Here is a 19654-nt window from a genome sequence, read left to right as displayed (position 1 = left end):
TTATCTCTACAGTATGTACATTTTTATTCCGTAGCCTATGCTTTTTGTCTGTTTTATTAATCTTAACATATCATATTATGCTTTGGTGAGCTGAATCACTAAACTTGGCAGTGTTAAACTTGCAAGAACTCACCTTCTTTTTCTATCTTCTCCTTTATCTCTCGTGTGTTATTTCTTTGTCTTCAACTCCTTGTTGCTATTTCCTCTTCATATCTTACCTCATCTTTTGCCAGTGTAGTTCCAGTTACAGGTGAATAAATGTAGCTTGGCTTAAACATTTGGCTCTCCTGCATGCTCAGGTGGCTCGTTGGCTGTAAATGGCACAGTAATAATGAAAGTGGTTGACACTAAATTTGCATGCATGTTTACAACCCTAAATATCTAAAAACTCTTGCACATATAAACTAGTTTTCCTGCTCAGGGCTAATGTGTTCAGAAGAGCGGGAGAAGAGAATGTTTTTGAAATCTGCCTACAATTATTATCTCTATCCTAAATTAGTTTTCTACTTTGCCTGATATACCCTTGCTTCATTTGATTGAATAGTTTGAAAATAATAAAGACTGGGGGGAAACTGCTAACCTGGCTCTGTCCTAGGGTTGCAAAATCCTCCAATTACCTCTAAAGTTAACTAATTCACATGTTACGTCTTGTTTGTTTGATCTGTATGGTCCTGACAATTCTTTGGCCAGTCGCAGTGACTTCCTGGAGTCTTGACGTCACTCTGGTAGGCAAGCAGTCACCAATGGTTGCCTGGCAACGTTGTGTGTTATTCAGTGATGCTCGTAATTGGATTTTGTTACCATTGGACCAACAGGCTAGCTGCTTCCCTCCATTTCCAGCCTTTGTGCAGAGCTAAGCTAACCGGCTGCTAGTTGTAGCTACATATTTAGCGTACAGACATGATAGTGGTATCAATCATCTTACTCTCAGCAAGAAAGCCAATATGCGTTGTGATGTCGTTTTTCTTTGCAGCAGGCGGGGTGTAGGGCAGAGAACAGCCACAACGCAGTTGCAAGCAAACAGAGGTTTTTATTTTAGAGCAGTCTTTTTCAGAAAATAGTCCAACGCAAAACAGTACATACAGTGCGTCTCTCAATGCCTGAGCACCTGCTTTAATCAAGGGACCGAGGCTGTGCGGTGCATTCTGGGACCTGTAGTTCGGGTAGCGGCCATCTTGTCATGGGGTAGCCACTCCTGTAGAGGAACATAGCGTCCCTCTACTACACGTCCCCTTCTGATGCCACAGCGTATTTCCCAAAATGTCAAACTATTCCTTTAAGAGATTTGTTTACAGTTGTTGAAGGAGAGTTTTAACTTGTGAGAAACTCAGATTCACATTTAATATCTTACATATGCACTTAGCTGCATCCATTGCAATGTGTTTACAGTATATTGTTGTTCTTTAGTAGGGTATGACAAGGTGTGGTCTAAATTAAACGACTTGCCCCCAGACATCTCTGGTTGCAAATGGTACGTGTTGCAGTTCTATGTATCACGACAAGTGAGATATTTTCCTCTGACTGCCTCCAGGACCTCCTGATAAGCTTCCCCAGCCCACCAAGCCTTTGCCAACGGCGCCCCTTCCTCGCTCCCATCCTCCATCAGACCCCCGCAAGCCAGACAGGCAGACACGACCTCCGAGGCTGCCCCCAGGAGATAGGCCGTCCCACCCCAACGCTAAACCCCACATCTGCGATGGAGGCTTCAACACCCTGGCCATACTGAGGAGAGAAATGTTCGTATTCAAGGTAAGTGACAAGTCTGTCATATCAAAACAAACCCGGGGCAAATTCACATTTTGTTTGTTTTGAAGAGTCATTATTAACCCTGGAGCTGTTTTATCCACATTTGGATTTCTTAGCGGTGTGAGAGCACAGCAATCAATTGTTAGAGGCCAAACAAACTTGTCAGATCTTGTTGAAGGGTAGTTTCATATCATATTTTCAAACCAACAATATATGCCCGAAGCGAGTCCTTTCCTGCATGAGATTTACTGCTATAACGTGTAACGTAATTGGCTAATAAATGCAACCAAAGAACGACTCATCCCTTGAATCAGACCAATGGAAATGGCCTGCAGGTTTGAATACACCCTGTGGAGAGAGAGAGAGAGAGCTTGCTAGAGAGCTTCAAGGATTACCTAAATATACAGAGTGGGAGCTGTTCTACTAATCTGCTTCATGTTCAGTATTTGCATATTGTGCATAATGTGGGAATGGCTCACTTGGATGTAATATAAATTATTTGGTTGATTTTGTTTTTTTTGTTTTCTACACGTTAGTAGAAAAGAGAAAATCTGACACTGTGTTTATAGCTTGTAGAAATATGGCGGACTCTCCTCAATCATCTTAAAACGAGTAGCTGTGTATTCCAGTGCATAATTAAAGCAGCTATTATGTCTAAAAGGAGCTCTTTCCAGATTACTTTAGGTCATTTGAGCAGGAGTTTGGGAGAAATGGATGTTTTACTAAGAAGAAACGCCATGCCATGCACAGTGCAGCACAGGTTTTCGCTCTCCCAACAAACTCAGCCTGGTTTTCATTCTCATGCAAGAGAAAAAAGTGTACACATGTCCCTTAATGCATCTTTATCCTTGGTCTAAGCTCGTAAGCGCAAGACCTTGGCAACATGCGGTAAGCAACAGAGAAAAACCTTGGGGCAACACAGATGTCCTGTGTTCACCACAGAAAGGAGAACGAGTGCGTCTGATGCTTTATGTGAGTGTAACTGTATTTTTCTGGGGATATAAATAGATAGTATTCAATGGTTAAATGTGAGGCTTGTGGAGCCAGGGGGAAAACCCCTTGCTGTCCTCTCTCACCCTTCTCTCTGAGTGTTTTCTTTACACTCAAATACATAAATCCAGCTTGGAACAAGAGCTGTTACTTGTGAAGATATTTAACCAAAATTACACTGTTCACACTGTCTCTGTTTGTGTGAATAATATCTTCTAAAGGCTTCGGGGGAGGCAGTAGCTCAGTCTGTGGGGAGTTGGTTTGGGAACCGGAGGGTCGACGGTTCAAGTCCCTGTACGGACCAAAGTATGGAGTGTGGATGACTAGCTGGAGAGATGCCACTTCACCTCCTGGGCACTGCCAAGGTGCTCTTGAGCAAGGCATCGTGTGTAGTGCGTTCCAACAAACAGAGTTTAACATTTTATTTTCCCCACTGGGGATCAATCAAATTGTGTTTATTAGTCTAAATACAGCCTCTGTCTCTATCACGTTGGTGCCTGCAGTAGCTGCTGTCACCCTTTAGTACTCCTAGGGCAGCAGCCTGATCCGAGGGCGTGATGAGCATCATGGGATTTCTGCTCAGTGGTGCTGTGGCGACCAAAAGGATGTTCCGCATCAGCCAACCTTTTTATTTAGTTTAGGAAGTGAAATATACAAGGCCAGTTTGGCTCTAAAACACATGTAGTGTATCTATGGGTTTGAAATGGAATTTAGGTGCATTGGTGCAAAGAATGATGTCTGTAGTGTGAGCATGCCAGTCCTTCTACTTTAATTTGTCATAGCTAATCAAACGTTGCTTTGATGTTGTTTACCTGCTGTTATTTACTAAAATCTAATCATTTTTAAGAGCATCAGCTGATGGACAGATTCTGTGTCATCTCGTTTTTTTTTTTGTTTTTTTTTGTATATAATCCAGGGCATTAAACCAAATGTGATTACTTTCCTGATGTTTCTTGAAATGTGCTCAGATAGGTATCCCTTTGTGTTTTTACCATGCCGTTCTCCTGTTGTACCTCATCCAATCTGACAGATCGTCTTGTAGTGAAAGCTAAACCTGAAAATGATTCTGATGTCCACGCTTTGGACATGTATTTGTGACGCAGTAGCACTGTCCCAAGTATAATACTAGGGCCATGTACTGTTTATTGTCCCGCTCGCATGTATGGATTGACTTTACAAATAACATTTTCTTTTCTTTTTTGTAAGTGTTTGCCTTTATTTTTTATAGTTCACAGCAAAGCGAGAATGAGTGACAAAGGTCCCCGGCTGAACTTAAACAAGGTGTTAGTTTTATTATGCGCTTTAAACATAAGGCACTTCCAGTTCATATGTTTTATATTACCTGAGTTGCTGAGATGGGATGTTTTGTGGCCTGCGAGCAGCTTTTCAGCAACTGAGTGTAAATCCAAACATTTTGGTTTGCTGGATTTATTAATATGCTATTCTTTCTTTAGTATTGCACTGATACTCTACTAAATACGCTTGTAGAAACCTTACGGATACATTTTCAGACTGTAGCTTAGTTCATGGTAATAACTCCCACATTCCTTAGTGTGCCAAATAAGTCTCTAAGCACACTGTGGAGGCCGATCCACAGGGGCCGCATATGTAAATTGCTGTTAGCAATTAACAGCATGGCTCCCCCTCTTGTTTAAACTCTCTGCCTATTACAGCCAGCTTTCCAATTAATACTATGAATGAAATGTAGGCCTCCATAATTAACTCATAAGCAAAAAGGACAATGAGGTGTGGCAGTACTACTGTACTGGATGTGCTCTGTAGATGAGAGGAGTGTTTGCATTCAAATGGCACTCAAAAAACAACCAACATGCAAAGGCTATAAACAGACATGTCTGTAATCCAAATTTTAAGCCACATTTTAGAGTTCTGTATATGTAAACAAAAATAAAAATGAAAACGGTAAAGTGTATGAAGTAGGAGTGTGAAGTGGGCATCACCACCGATGTGAAGAGAGCTTTGGCGCCATCAGTTTAAAGGTTTTGATGAATGTTTCTCTCTGTTGGCCTTTAGAAGCTCACATTTTTCCCAAAGGTGTAGAGAAGTGGAGGGGAAAGACTGACGCAGAGGGATGATTTGTTACAGAACACATGAAAGTGCAGTTGTAAATCCACTGTGTTCCCATCATTAGGACCACCAGTAATATCATGACTCATAAATGTTTGCTCGCCTTTTTGCATAATCCACATCTCGGCCAGTGAATCAAATGTCTTTAGTAGAGTGAAATCATTAAGGGATCACTGGTTTGACTTGGATCCACTCTGTAAGTGTGTTTCACAGGAGGAGCAGGTGGTCCTAATATTTCTTGATTCTCAGTGAGTGTTTTGCCAATTTTCTCCAAGAAGACTGAGGTATCAAGTTAATGCCTACTTTCCTCCTGGTAGATGAAGCCGCCCAACTGTAAAACAGTTGATCTGGAGTACTAATTGGAGATGTTTGTGTTACTCTAGAGCTTGATATATTCCCTTTAGAGCATGCCAAGGTCTACGTATTGGACTAAAGACTCGTTAGAATGATGGCTGACTGAATAGGAATGACTTACAGCCGGTTCTTACCTCTGGTTTCAGTTTTTATTTGAATTCATGTTTCTGCCATTGGGTAATTTCTTCTTCCCCCCCCCCCTTGATTATACGATTGATTGTCCACCTGGTTACTTCATGCTGTAGGTCCATTTGGCCTGCACAGCTTGTCCCCACTTGATTGTTTTGGAAGAGCAGAGTCAAGTCGATGCCAAGTCATTATAGCGGAGATCTCAGGAGTCTCACAGCCCCCGAGGTCCACAGGAGGGGTTTAGAGGGTGGGGGGGTTTAGAGAGAAGACTTTACATGAGTTTATCTTGTGAAATACACTGAGAGCAACTGGAGTTTCCTATAAAGCAAAACAGGGCTGTCCTCGACTAAAGATAGTCGACTAACGCACGTACGATTTTGTCGACTAATCGATTAGTTGGTTTAATCGACAGATGTGTAAATCTGAGTTTCTCTACAAAGAGTCATGCAAAAGCACCACTTAAAATCTTGTGTTTGCCGGAGATGTGCTCAAAATTTTCTTGGAAATAAGTCAGCATGAAAGAAGCATAAAAACATGACTATTCGACTAAAGAAATCTTAGTCGACTAAGACCAAAACCACCGAATAGTCGATTAATCGACTCACTGGGAGCAGTCCTAAAGCAAAAGCTGCATTTACAGTACCAGTCAAAAGTTAGGACATGTTTTCTTATTCACTTGAATGCGTGTCCAAACTTTTGAGTGGTACTGTTTACTGTTGAAATGTATTACTTTTTGACTGTGTGCTTTTGTTAAATCTTACTTGGAACCTGTTGGTCTCCTAAAGGGAAAACATGGCAAAGAAAAGAGTTACATTGTTGAGTCATTCATGCCACATCTCTGAAGATTAGTCTGTCAAAACCTTATGTAAATATTCCTGCTTGCTTATTTTCTGTCTTTAAAAGTATATTTAAGTCTACAGATTTGTAGATTGCCTCCACAAACATTTACATGTAAATAGAAAGGTTTTTTTTCTCAATCAACTCTTGCAATAGGATACCAGAAAGTTTTAACAAAAGTTTGTTTTCCCATGCTAGACTTTCAGAGCCTTTTCTAGTTAGTCACACTCATGATGGGCACTAGGACAGGCCCCTGCAGCCGCAGGCCTTTTAAAAATGTTTTTTACAACCCAAAATGGTGAAACCAGGCGTCTCACTTTGCCCAACAGAGATGTTAGAGAGGTTATTGTTTTAAAAACATATTTAAATGTTCCACTTTCAGAATCACTACATAGTGCAGCGCATCATGAACTGTGAGAGAAACTGTTCCATATGCAATTGTATGCAGTCATGAAGGCAAATGTATTCCGTATTAGAGCAGGACTTAGAAGTTTTGTTATTATCAGTGTCATGTAATACAATACAGTAAGTAGTGGAGCAAATTAAAAATGTGGTATTGCACTTCTATAAAGTTGGCGGACACACAAGAGACAGATTTTATGAAAACATTTAGAAAAAGAATAGTCAAAACCTGTGCAGCAGAGACATCCTAACTTTTGGTCCTTACTATTAGTCAAGCTGCGAAAACGATGGCTCCTACACTTCCCATGATGCAACCCAATAGTTGATTAGACCCCCCCCCCCGCCTCCGGAATACCCACTTCTTTCAAACCCCACACCTCTAATTTGCAACGCAGGCTTTCTGTTACAATTTTTTTTAGTTTAAAGCCAAAGCCGACGACATCATCAGGGTTATTATTTCAAACATGGCAAAGCTGCTTTAAGAGCCACAGAAGACATTACTGTTTGTTTTCATACTCCTTGAGGTGTGTAAACCACACTTCATGTGTAAAATCGGATTAGTGCCCCTTTAGCTTCAGTGATAATGTTGCAGTTACCAATAAAGGAGGTAAAAGGTTAATTATTTCCATTATACCTTCCAAATTTTGGAATTGAAGTCGAATAAGCAAGCCTGACTGAAAAATTTAGGTTGAATGTTTTTGTTTCTTTACAGCTAAAGGATCTCCGTTTCTTGAACGGAACTGCAACTATTGCAGATGGACAGTAGTTGTAATAAGTGTTGTTTCCAACAATGCTGAGAGGCATCTGATTTATTCGAGGAACGTTAATCTACAAAGGCAGGTTAGGAGTCATGCTTGTTAAGGAGCAAGTTTTGCAATCAATAATTTTTCTCTCCAGTGGGGTGACAGAGGGTCGTCTAAGGTTCACGCAGTCATCTGTGTGGCCGTGCAGATCCAGTGTCACCAGTAAAGGCCTCAGTGAAATTACACAGCTACCACTTTTATGACTGCAGGCACTTTGGGTTCAACTTTCTGTGAACCCTGAAACCATATGCTATCCCATAGGAGACAGAGAATCATTCATTCACTCATTCATGTATATGCATGTATACATGGACGGTGCTTTTCTCAGGCATTTTCTCCTGCCATACAAAAAATGTACTAGACCGTGACCTTATCACTTATACTGTCAGACAGTGACCAGACAGGAAGTTACTGAGTGCGTTCATTTCCTATCAGGCTCAGAGTGTAGTCAAAGATGGACATTTAGTCTGAGACATCATCCAGCAGACATTTAGAAGTCTGGATTTAAGTTGATGGCTCACTGCCATCTTGTCCGTTTGTAGAGCCAGAAAATCCAATCCGGGCTTTTCGGTTTTAGGGCAGACATTACCTAGAATATACTTCTATTTAAGTCTTAACATTTTCTTAATGGAACAATAAACTCCACACAAGGACATACATTACAAGAAGGGTAGTCTCGCATTGCCAGACCTTCCTCCACAGCGCTGCGGAGGAGGGTCTGGCGAGTCCACACAGCATTCTGGGATGGGAGAAAAACGTGCTCTGGTTTATTGGCATTTCTTTAAACCAATCACAATATTCTTGGGCGACTATGCGCTGTACGGCGTAACGGTGCCTCTGCAAAATAGTCTCGGGAAAGAACTTGTTTTGGTGGAACATGTGTACGTTCAAAGGTTTTTTTAGTCAGAAAACAGAAAACTCAGATTGGATAGATCTAGCTAGCTGTCTGGATTTACCCTGCAGATATGAGGAGCAGTTAACCATAGTCTTCATAAATCCACCCCACTTTAGAATGCCAACACAAAGAAAATGGAAGATAACGGACATCCGGCCGAAAATTAGGCATATCCGGTGGAATTTCCGATATAGACTATAAGAAGAGAAATCAACTAATGCACTTTTTATTTCTAGAGACAATGTTTTTCCATTGACTTCCATACACTTTACAGCCATTTAGAGCCACTTCACAGCATCAAAAGCCCACAGATCACTACGACCTTTATGTTAAAGCATAAAAGAATACATATTCTGGAAAGCAGTGATTCAGGAATGGTTGGGAAGTCATTTTATTGAGTTTACATCTGTTCTCATTTAAAAGTGCCTAAATATGATGCATGGTTTGCCTGCTCAAAAGTTTGTAGCTGCAGACCATTGCATAGATGCAATCAAAGCTTATTTCACTGCCAACAGTCAGATAAAATAGAGAAAAAACACTCACGTCCCTCATCAGCCCAGCTCTCATCCCGAGACAGTCTATAATAAAGGAAACTGCCACCCTTGTCCTCCTCCTCTCCACTAGTCTTAAGTGTAATCACAATGGTCTCGCCAGTCTCTGAGAGACCTTCCTTCCTTGATGTGGACAGATTTAGAGCAGGGGATTCTGGGACGCTGGAGCGTGCCTTGCGGTTCAGGATTGACCACTTGCACACACTGGCCGCTGATGTTGGAGACAAGCTTTGATTCCGACATCAATTAATGAGAACACAGTGGCCAAGCGGGCAGTGAGCTGTCCACTCTACTCAGTATCTTTCTCCTTTTTTGTAACTGTAAGGAAAGAGATGGAGAGTCCAGCCCAAGTCTGAGTGGTCTCAGAAGATGTGAAAGACTTGTAATGCCATGATAAGATTTTTTACCTATATAGATAGATGTTTTTAAAAGGCAAGGCAGCTTTATTTGTATTGCACAAATCAGCAACAAGGCAATTCAAAGTGCTTTACATTAAACATCAAATAGCCCTTAAAACAGTTAATAATATAAAAACAGCTACAATAGAATAAGGCAGATATGAAATACAAGAATAAAAGTTACAGTGCAGTGTAAGAAATTAACAATTACTTAAAGAAAGGCAGCATCAAAAAGAAAGGCCTTGATTTAAAAGAAGTGAGAGTTGCGGCAGTATGTTCCAGATATGTGGCGCATAAACACTGAACGCTGCTTCTCCATGTTTAGTTCTGACTCTGGGGACAGGAAGTAGACCTGTCCCAGACAACCTGGGAGGTCTGGATGGTTCCATGGCAGCACAACAGAAATGTATTTTGGCCCTAAACCGTTCAGTGCTTTATTTCAAAAAGTCAACTATTGCTAAGAAATAGTTAATTACAGTATCAAGCTCATGCAGATATTGTCTTTTTCAGATGTTATAGATAGATAGGTAGATTCGCACAGAAATAACACGAAGAAATAAAAATAAAAAACGCAAAGAGCAAGAACGCTACCACGTAAGCTAACTGTAAAGCTGCAACCAGGAGACAGTTAGCTTTGCATACAGATTGAACTGCCTGCATATTGCACTCTGCTCTGTTGACATGCATTAGAACATTTGCCACGTGTACGCAGTGTAAAGCTGCCATGTTAGAATGAACAGTAATGGACATAAACCGTTGCAGTTGGAAAAGTTGAACCAGTGCTTCTTCTTGTAGTGACTGCGTTTCAAGGCCATACTTCATTATTTACAACAGTAGCAGTTATGTTAGTGCAGTTTGGGCAATTTTGTCCCAGTCAATGAAGTAGCTTTTAGATGAGAAAACGCACAAATACACAATAAACAACTCTTTTTTTTTTCTTTTTTTTTGGCATGGGTTTCTCAGGCTTCAATCGTACTCCTCAACACCTCTGAATTATTTACACCTGCATTCTGCTCTCAGTCAAGCCGAGCCTGAGTGAGAGGTCAGCAACACCGATGTCCTAACACCACTGTCTGTCACATTCTCACCTCTTCGCTCACACAAACACACACATGGCAGCAGCAGATGCTCACCCGCCAATGACCTGAATCTCGGCTAAGACAGTTCTTTCCGTTTTTGTTTTTTCATTTATCAATCCTTGTTCCCGATTGGCTCTTTCTCTCTGACCATCCATGTGATTCCTGCTATTAAAGGCTACTTCTAGTGAGTCACTTGATAAACATGTCATATTCTTCTCTTTTAGCAAAACATTTCTCAGTTGGCATTTTGAAGTGTAATTCTTAAGCTGATAAAAAAAAGGAGTTCCAGGCCTTGTAAGAGCAACTTGTTGGTCATTTTACCTTTCTAAATTGAACTAAAGGTGATGAGAAGACACCAACATCCTCCGTTCTTTATTCTATATGTACCTGCGAAGGTCTGTGTGAGAGTACTGTATACAACAGAAAATCTGTGTGCAATGGATAAATGTTATAGCTCACCTGAAATAAATGAAAGATTTTTAGGAACCAACAGGTCATACTGTATGATTATTACTAAAATAATACCTTTGTAGTTATTTAGAGTCTCTTTCAGTCATGTGATTGACTTTCCAACAAGAAATGTCACTTCAAACAGAGGCTGTGATGCAGGGGACCCCCCCACCCCGGGCCCCTGGGCCCCGGTAGTAGGTCAGTTATATTTCACAATAATCTTCCAGCAGAGCACCCATGAAGTGAAGTTCTCATCACTCGATCTGTGTACAAATACCTGTTTATTTAAGTATCACTTAAAGGCAAAGCAACATTTAGCTGTTCTGAAGCTCAAGTCAACTCAGCAGGCCAAAAACCTCACGCAGTGAAGTGATGTGCTGTACAGTATTAACTCTGAACTCACACAACTCGCAGGGCAATTTCTCCAGTTTGCGTTCCACATCACGAACGACTACAACTCATCAGTAGGTACAGTTTGTTAATGCCATCAAGCAGTCCAGAATTTGTATTCCTATACAGAGTGTATGGTAATTCAACCTTATTGCTCTGCATGCATTATCATGACACAGTATGCGTGACAGCCCCTGCATATTGCCCTTTCTCTCAAAGCAGAGAACATGAACAATTTGAGATCTAACATTTCCAACTTCTGCTGAGACTAAACTTGTTGTGATTATTCTAGACGTTCCTGTAATTGCAAAGTGCCGGCTGAAATCTTCCAGAAGTGAAGTCTACTCGCCTGGGCTTTATTGTTCTGAGTGGGAGTGGGACAGTAAGCTGGGAGAACGAACATTTTCTCTTTTATAAAGTCAAAAGGTTTCAAATGGGTCGGATTTCACAGTTTGATCTGTTTTCAATTACTGGGAAGGGCCGCGCACAGAAGAAAATGCTGAACAATTGAAATCTATGGAGGCAGTAGGTACAGTTTAGAGCGAGAGAGGGAGAGGAGGAGAGGAGGAATTAGAATGAGAGACAAGAGGGAAATGTAAAGAAAGAAGAGGAAGAGTCCAGGGAGAGAGGAGAGTCCCAGAGAAACAATTGGATTAAACAGAGAGGGAGAAAGAGAGCAGCGGAGAGAGTGTTTGATAAAGGGGCTGTTTATTTAGCTTTCACTGTGAATGAGGCAGGGTGTGATGATGTGTTGTCTCCCTTCTCTCTGTCTCTGCCTCGCTCGCTATGAGGTCAGGCTTTTTTGGCCTGAGCGCTCAGCCAGTTCAGGGGACGCAATTGGCCATTCATTGCCAAAGGGTGGGACATCTTGCTGTGTCCTAATGGCTTTCACAGCTGGGTTTCCCCCCGGCTCCCTCTGTCATCAAGTTTCATCCAACATCAAAAAGACACACCTTCCACTTGGCCGCACTCACGTTCTCCTCCCCTCCCCGAAGGAAATCAGAGACTTCTTGGCTTCTCATAAAGCTCCTGGCTATCACTTTGCCCCCGTTACTTTACTTGATAGTTTTCCCAGTATGTTCTTCAAGTTCTGCGTGCCTAGCGATGGTCTCATGGGCTTTCCAGGCAACCTGAGAAAGTATATTTGGATCTTAAAGCCATCAGGGCTATCACAGCAGCAGCTTGAGTTGATCATCGCCATGCAGGCTGTTTTTTTTTGAGGAGCTGGTTTCAATTTACTGCTGATCAGATGTTCTAATTTACCGCCAACTGTGTTACAGTGTGCAAAATGAATTAGATTTTTTTTCCCCCCCGGTTCAGGGCACTTTGTTGTTTGGTGTCAAGAAACGTTTAAGTGACTTTGACCATGCGTCTCTCTGTTTCCTAACCGTGTGCTTTGTTCTCTTTCAGGATCACTGGTTTTGGCGGGTGAGAGATAACTCGGTAATGCCAGGGTACCCCATGCTCATCAGTGTTTTCTGGAGGGGCCTGCCGCCCAAGATAGACGCCGTCTACGAGAACAGCGAGGGCAAGTTTGTCTTTTTCAAAGGTAAGCTCACGTGCTTCACCACCATCATCACTGTTCAGGGTCTCCCCTGAGTTTTTAGAGCACTTAGGTTCAAATGGCAGCATACGCTCATTTGCATTTTGGTGACGTCATTGCGCGATTATTTGCATGAAGCTTAGTAGTTGGCGGTGGCAGCCGTAGACTTTATAAAATAGGTTGCAGCGAGGGAGAGATCCCTAAAGCATAACTTGGAGCAGCGGAAATGAGAATAGTTGATCCACCTTAAAGGCCAGCCCACCTTAAGTTAGTGAGCCTGAGCTGACATTGTTGCTAGCTCCGTGGCTAACCCCATCACTTTATTATTATTTCTATCACTTTCTTTTCTTATTTTTGGGGACATTTGGGCATATACAGTAGGGCAGCTTAGACATAAAAGGGGAGAGGGAGGGGGGAATGACATTCAGCAAAGGGCTGCAGGTCGGAATCAAACCCACGTTCGCTGCACTGCTACGTTCACAGCTATAACATTACTGCTTACTTCATACTCAGCCATAAAACACATCTCATACTCGAGCGGACGCCAGTCCCATGTGTAGGCTCATCCAGATGCTCTCCATATTGTTTTTACATTCATACGCTTAGGCGGTGCTCAAAGAAAATGCTTAGGTGTTGCACCTACGCCGTATAATGGCAGGGGAAACCGCCACAACTGCAGTTGTCACCAGGCTGCTGTGTAAAACTCTTTTCCGTTGAGGGCACATCATTATCTGTCATTATCTTCATCTAGCCCAGTCCAAATGTTATGTCTGTATTATTCATTCACAGGAATTTCCAAGATATGTTCTGTGTACATGGCTGTCATGTTGTCTTTTATTATTATTTTAAGTAGTCAGCATGTGTTTTATCTTTAATAACAGCTGTATGTTATGCTCGCTCGTGTATGTGTGTGTGTGTGTGTGTGTGTGTGTGTGTGTGTGTGTGTGTGTCTGTGTGTCTGAGAGTTCAATGTAAATCTGTGGAAGATTAAAGAAATGCTCTGCTCACTTGGTTGGAAAATCCACCATAATCCACCAGTTTTGACTTTTAATATGACTGGTGTTAAGTAAAATGTTTTAGTTGAAATCTTCAACCGTAGCTAAACATGATTAGTATGCAGAACTCATGGAAATCACTGTCACGGCGTGTGCCGAGAAAGCTCCAATACTCACTGTCTGTTTCAGTAGATTTTTTTTTTTTTTTTTTTTTACCTTTCTGAAGAGATTAGTCCACATCATCAAATCTAGACTAATCTTGCCCAAAAACTGAGAGATTCAAAGCTAATTGTGCCTAAAGCCGAAAAGCCACTTAAAAGAAACTGCAAACAAGCACAGCAGTCCTGTAAACTCCTATTTGCATACACTCCAGAGAGAAAGAAAGACCGGGAGGGAGAGAGAGGGTGTTGATGAAAGGATTTGGAGGCAAGCAGTCAAAGTCTGCTGAGATAAAAACTACAAATCTTCACTCCAACCTGTTTCTACTTCCATCACAAAACAATTCCTGGAAATGCAGACTGCTGGTCCCTTATGTGCCACAAGTTTGATTTCAGTATTTTATCCCCCACCCTGCTCTTTTACCATGCTGGGTATGGCAGCAGGATTGCACATAGATTTAGACAATTTAAACTAACAGAACGCCATTTTTCATTTGAACACATGCAGGGCTGATTTCCCAGAAGGCCTTATTCTGTCTGTCCCCATTTAGAATAAAACATTAGGACGAAAGTTGGTCAGGAAATGAAATGCAGCACTCTAGGTCCTCGTCTAACCAGGGGGTTGTGAATATCCTCTAACAATGCCTTGTCTGATGACGAAAATAAACGGACAGAAGGAGGCTTTAGAGTCTAGTTTGCACTGAAGTCATGGATGAGACGCTGATTAGTTTAGTGCTGTTAGGGCATCACAGAGCAGGTCAGCAAGCAGACACCACTGGTATACATTAGAGGTAGATTCAACATGTGTTCTTCATTCCTACAGTGCAGCTTTGTGCCAATTTTGGCATTTTCCGTGTTTGCCTGTTTCTATTCTTCTGATACATTCTATTCATCTGATTCATTGTGCGAAAACAATGTAATCAAACTTCTTGATATTGATGACAGCATACAGACAGATTTTGAACAATTAAACTTAAAAGCTGTACATGTCAATATATAACTATTTCATTAGCCTAAATAACAAGGTAAGAGGTTGCATTATGAATTTAAATTGAATTAATCCAATCAAATTCAGGCTTACACAAAAGCACCCGACACATGCATCAGGATCTATATGTCAATGTGCGTTTTCCTCCCGGGAGGCAGGATCCAATCAGAGCTTGATTGGTGCTTTTTGTGTCAGGTGACAGACAGGGCTGCTTGTTTCATTTACCTCATGCAGACATGTCTGAGAGGGGTGTTTTTAAAAAAAAATTTTATTAAAGCTTGACAGATAGATGAATCAGTCGGGGCGATATGTCTGTCGATATTAGCTTATTGCACATATGTTAGTATTGGCATGTCCATGTCAAGCTTTTCATTTTGGCCATCTTTCCTCGGGTCACATTAGGAATTCTGGTGTATGTGCGTATAATCATGCATCAATGCAACAATTTCAGTACACACATACACGTTTGATTTATTTGGCTGTACAGCATGTGTTTGTGTGTGGCATGTGTAAGGAGGAGGCGTCTCTTTTTGTAACAAATCTTCATGCTATATAACACTCTTCAAACGGTGTTGAGGGCAAGCAGGGGAGTAGTCGCTACACTGAAGCAGACGCCGGGGCTGTCACTACATCAAAGCATCCCTCACAGCTCCGCCAGATGAAGCCAGACTTTTATGTGGAGGGCTATGCTAAAATAAATAAAAAAATATATGTATGTATATACAAGAAAGGAGAATCCCATTAAATGTAGGATAGAGAGAGAAGGGATTTTTTGCTTTTTTGTGAATCAAGTTAAACTCTTTTTTTTTGGGGCATGGGAGAGTCTATTAATCTGTGTGTGTGTGTGTGCGTGTGTGTTTGTGTGTGTGTGTCTGTCTGTGTGTGTATGTGTCTTTGTGTGTGTGTGTGTCTGTGTGTGTGTGTGTGTGTGTGTGTGTGTGCGTGCGCGCGCGCGTGCGTGCATGTGTGTGTCAGGGCCAGAGGAAGTGTGACCCATAATGAGTGGAGCACTGTAAGAGAAAGAAGTGAAATGACAGGAATTTCCTTTCCAAAAAGAGGCCACTACAGGTCTCTCCTTCACCTCAGTCGTATAGTGTGAACACTTCTTGAAGGCTAAATGTCAGACGTGTAGCCTTTATAAAAAAAACAACAAAAAAAACAGAAGAATGAGTGCTGGGATCATGTCTGCTTTTTTTTCCACACCCATTTCCGGTATTTGTTAAAGAAAATTGTGCAGGTCATCTTAAAGGTAAAGTCCCTCATAGTCTGTCAGGTTAATCTACCATTTCAGTAGAGAAAATAATATTAAACCTGATTCATTAAAAAGTTGGTTTAGCAAAAACATACACACCATTCCTATTTTCCCTTCCTTTAATTTTAGCCTTTTCATGTTTTCTCTTCGCTTAGTTTCAATCTTTACTCCAACAAAACGTCTCTACCTGAGGGTTTTAGATCCCAGAGAGAGACACATTTATTTTTGTCAGTCCTGAGCTTATTGAAAGACTAAGTAGAAGAGTATTTTACAGATATTATCACTTTCATAGTCTCTGTGATGAATATTGTTTCCCCTGCATGGAATATTGAATGTTGACAGCCTTAGGCTTCCAATGATTAATCAAATGAAATTGTCTGAAAGGGGTATGATAAAACAAAAATACTGTACTGTGTGACATTAGTCAGCAAAGAATGATTATATATAATATCCTTTGTCATCCCCCCCATTCCAACTCTTTCTCTTTTCCCTGTCCTGCAACACACTACTCTTCCGCTCACCCCCCCCACCCTCCACCTCAACCAGTGACAGAGAAAAGAACTTCCTGGGGGTCACACTGTGTCATAAACATGCTGTTTAACCTAATTACTGCACAGGAATGAGGGTTTAAAGTGCTCATGTTATGGAAAAAAAAAACACTTTTCTGGGATTTGGGGTGTTATTTTGTGTCTCTGGTGCTTCCACACACATACGGGTTTCTGAATGTGTCCTGCCTTCAGTCTCCGGGTGAGCTGTTCAAAATCAGCAGGGCTTTTTACGTCACTAGCCGAAACAAGGTGGCTAACCGTAGCATGCTAGCGGAAGCATGCTAGCTCGTTCTGAATGGCAAAACACTGCTACAACACACATTAGTTCACCATAATCTACAGAAGAACTACTTACATGCCCCTCGTCTGCAGGTATTCCACGCAAAGTTGGAAGTGTGCCCTCGTTTAGAAGAAGTCTCCCGGCTAATCCTGCCTTGTACTGACTGAAGTTGTAGAAACAAACAGCTAGCTAGATGATGTGATCTTACCTAGCTACTGCGCATGTGCAACTGCCAACAAAGATGTTACAGCAGTGAGAGGTCTCACTCTGTAGCTAAAACAGAGACCTGACACAGGGTGAAAAGAGGAGCTGCAGCAATGTGCAGTACAATATGGTGTTTTCTGAAAATTAAACCATGTAAACCTATTCTGATACAACCTCTTAATACAATTATGAACCTGAAAATTAGCATAATATGAGCACTTTAAGGAGAAAGGAGAAGATGGACAAACAGACAAAAAAAAAACTCACAAAATTTAATACGATCAAAAATATAGAACATATTGCATGTTTTTATTTGATTTTTCAGCAACATTCTTACAGTCCTCCCAGAAACATCCTAAAGTTCTGGTATTTGTTTGGCTCCTTGGGGCTCGGAAACTAACAAAAAATATAGTTTTAATGTGACTCTTTAGTCGCCAATTTTCATTGCTGGGACACAAGGGTCGTTGCGGTTTCTTTTTTTATCTCAGCTGAGCAGTTACCGGCTCAGTTTGCCAGCGCTGAAAAGTTTCCACAGTTCCTCCAAGCAAGGGCAGGGAGAACTTGTCACCATGTCTGTCTGTGTCCTATTTTAAATTAAAGAAGCATCAACATCAAATACAATAATACAAGGCAACAGGTTATTGCCTGCCATTTGTTACAAGGCTTGTATCTGTCCTTGTAAATCTGCCCTTCTCGTGTGTTGCTCCTGGAGGGTAATCCCAGCTGTTACTTGTCCTCCTTTGTCTAATTTATTTTTGCCTCTCTTTCTTGATGTGCAGGGAAGCAGTTCTGGGTGTTTAAGGACACGGTGTTGCAGTCCGGATACCCCAAGGACATCAGCCAGTTCGGCCACGGCATGCCGGCCCAGAGCATCGAGACGGCTGTGTGGTGGGAGGATGTGGCCAAGACCTACTTCTTTAAAGGGGACAGGTGGGCGCACATGGAGGAAGAACACTGTTTTCACAAACAATAAGGAAACAAACCTTTATCAAATAAGGCAACTCTGGTGGAGGGATGAACACCATTCTTCCAAAAGATATTCCCTCACGGGGTGCCCTGTTTGCTCACCTGGTTGAGCGTGCGCCCTGTGTACCGAGGCTCAGTCCTTACCGCAGCGGACAGGGTTCAATTCCAACCCGCGGCCCTTTGCTGCACATTCCCCCCCCCTAATATCTAAAACAAAAAAGATACTCCCTCATTTGGTGTTTTTATGATGGTAGTGGAGGTACCAACATGTCTGGTGACTTAAATGCCGCTGCATATGATTGCCAATTTAGTATTGCACTACTTATTGCACACCGTATAGTTGGGGGACTGGCGAGAGACAAATATTTACTTTTTAAATGGTCAAAGTGAAAGCAGCCGAGACAGAGATATTCAGACATGTAGTATTAAAATACAAGAAATGAAATAAAGCACCATCTGTTGTCAATTTAACGTATTTACTCCTGCATTCCTAGATGTACAGTATCTGCTTTGTCTTCCTGCTGCTCATCATTTGTTCCTGTTTAGGTACTGGCGTTACAATGAGGAAATGAGAACCATGGACCCCGGCTACCCCAAGCCCGTCACAGTGTGGAGAGGTGTGCCTGATTCGCCACAGGGGGCCTTCGTCGACAAAGCCAATGGTACGCGTTGTCCTGCCCGATACTCTGATTTGGCAATAACAGCACGCTTCATGTGCCAGGCAGCATTGATTTCAGCTGGTCACTGGCACACGCTGTGCTGGAGGTAAACCAGGGTGGCATTGATTGAAATTTGCCCCAGTTATTATACTGAGTTTTAGTGGGTGGCACGCTTCCATACATGCAATATCAGGGGAAACCGACTGAGAGAGTGTTTGTGTATAGCAAATGAAAGATGAAAAGAGGTCAGTTTTGAATTGTTTCACAAGCAGAATGTTCCATCATCGGCCCATCTTGCTCAGTGTGCCATGAGACCCAGTTGGAGCAGGATTGTGGAAAGCAGAAAGGACAAGACCACCGCTGGGCGCTCATTCCGGTTTAAGTCAGTTGGCCCTGGCAGAGGGTGAGGAGGCGGGATTTATAGCTCTCAAAGAGCTCACCCATAGGCTAGTAAGATAGTGTGAAGAGAAAAAAAGCTTTCCCCATTGGATGTATAATGCCAGGTGGGTTTGGTCCTGGTCCTGGCATCACATGGGTTGGAAAAAGCAGGTCAGGTGGTGCTGAACGCTCTGGCCATCTGTTCCATGGATCTGCTGCCAGATCTGTAGCCAGGCGTGTCTGCCGGTGAGGCCAGGTGGAGCGGGCATCAGTCGGAGCATGAAGGGTGGATTGATATCCAGGAGCTGATGGGTGTTTGCGTGCATCACGTGTATTTCTGCTGGTATTTGTGTCGGCCTGCGTTTATTTGGCGGGCTAGCTGTTTGCAGACAGTGTGTCAAATGGCACGCTTATAACATTGACCCAGATAAGCAGGCATTAATTGAGTCTACTGCTCCCGCCGATGATAGTGTGTGTTAGGCAACACGTTTCAGAGTAGAGGCCCCAGGGCGATGTTGACCTAGCTCTAACCCAGAAAAGCTCAAGCTGCCTCACCTCTCATCCTCCATCCCCT

General features: G+C 42.2%; 1 protein-coding gene across 1 annotated transcript in view; it reads left to right on the top strand.

The window, feature by feature from the left end:
- The window catches only part of LOC144537155 (matrix metalloproteinase-16-like), an 87705-nt gene that overhangs the window by 58463 nt on the left and 9588 nt on the right, over positions 1 to 19654 (top strand). The window contains exons 6-9 of the mRNA XM_078280620.1: positions 1532 to 1749; positions 12520 to 12658; positions 17857 to 18007; positions 18590 to 18705. Coding sequence (XP_078136746.1) covers positions 1532 to 1749; positions 12520 to 12658; positions 17857 to 18007; positions 18590 to 18705 — 624 coding nt within the window. The remainder of the gene's footprint in view (positions 1 to 1531; positions 1750 to 12519; positions 12659 to 17856; positions 18008 to 18589; positions 18706 to 19654) is intronic.

This window comes from Sander vitreus, chromosome 22, assembly GCF_031162955.1.
Source record: "Sander vitreus isolate 19-12246 chromosome 22, sanVit1, whole genome shotgun sequence".
Classification (NCBI taxonomy): domain Eukaryota; kingdom Metazoa; phylum Chordata; class Actinopteri; order Perciformes; family Percidae; genus Sander; species Sander vitreus.
The sequence above is the reverse complement of the archived record's forward strand: the minus strand, read 5'-3'. Positions and strand labels throughout refer to the sequence as shown.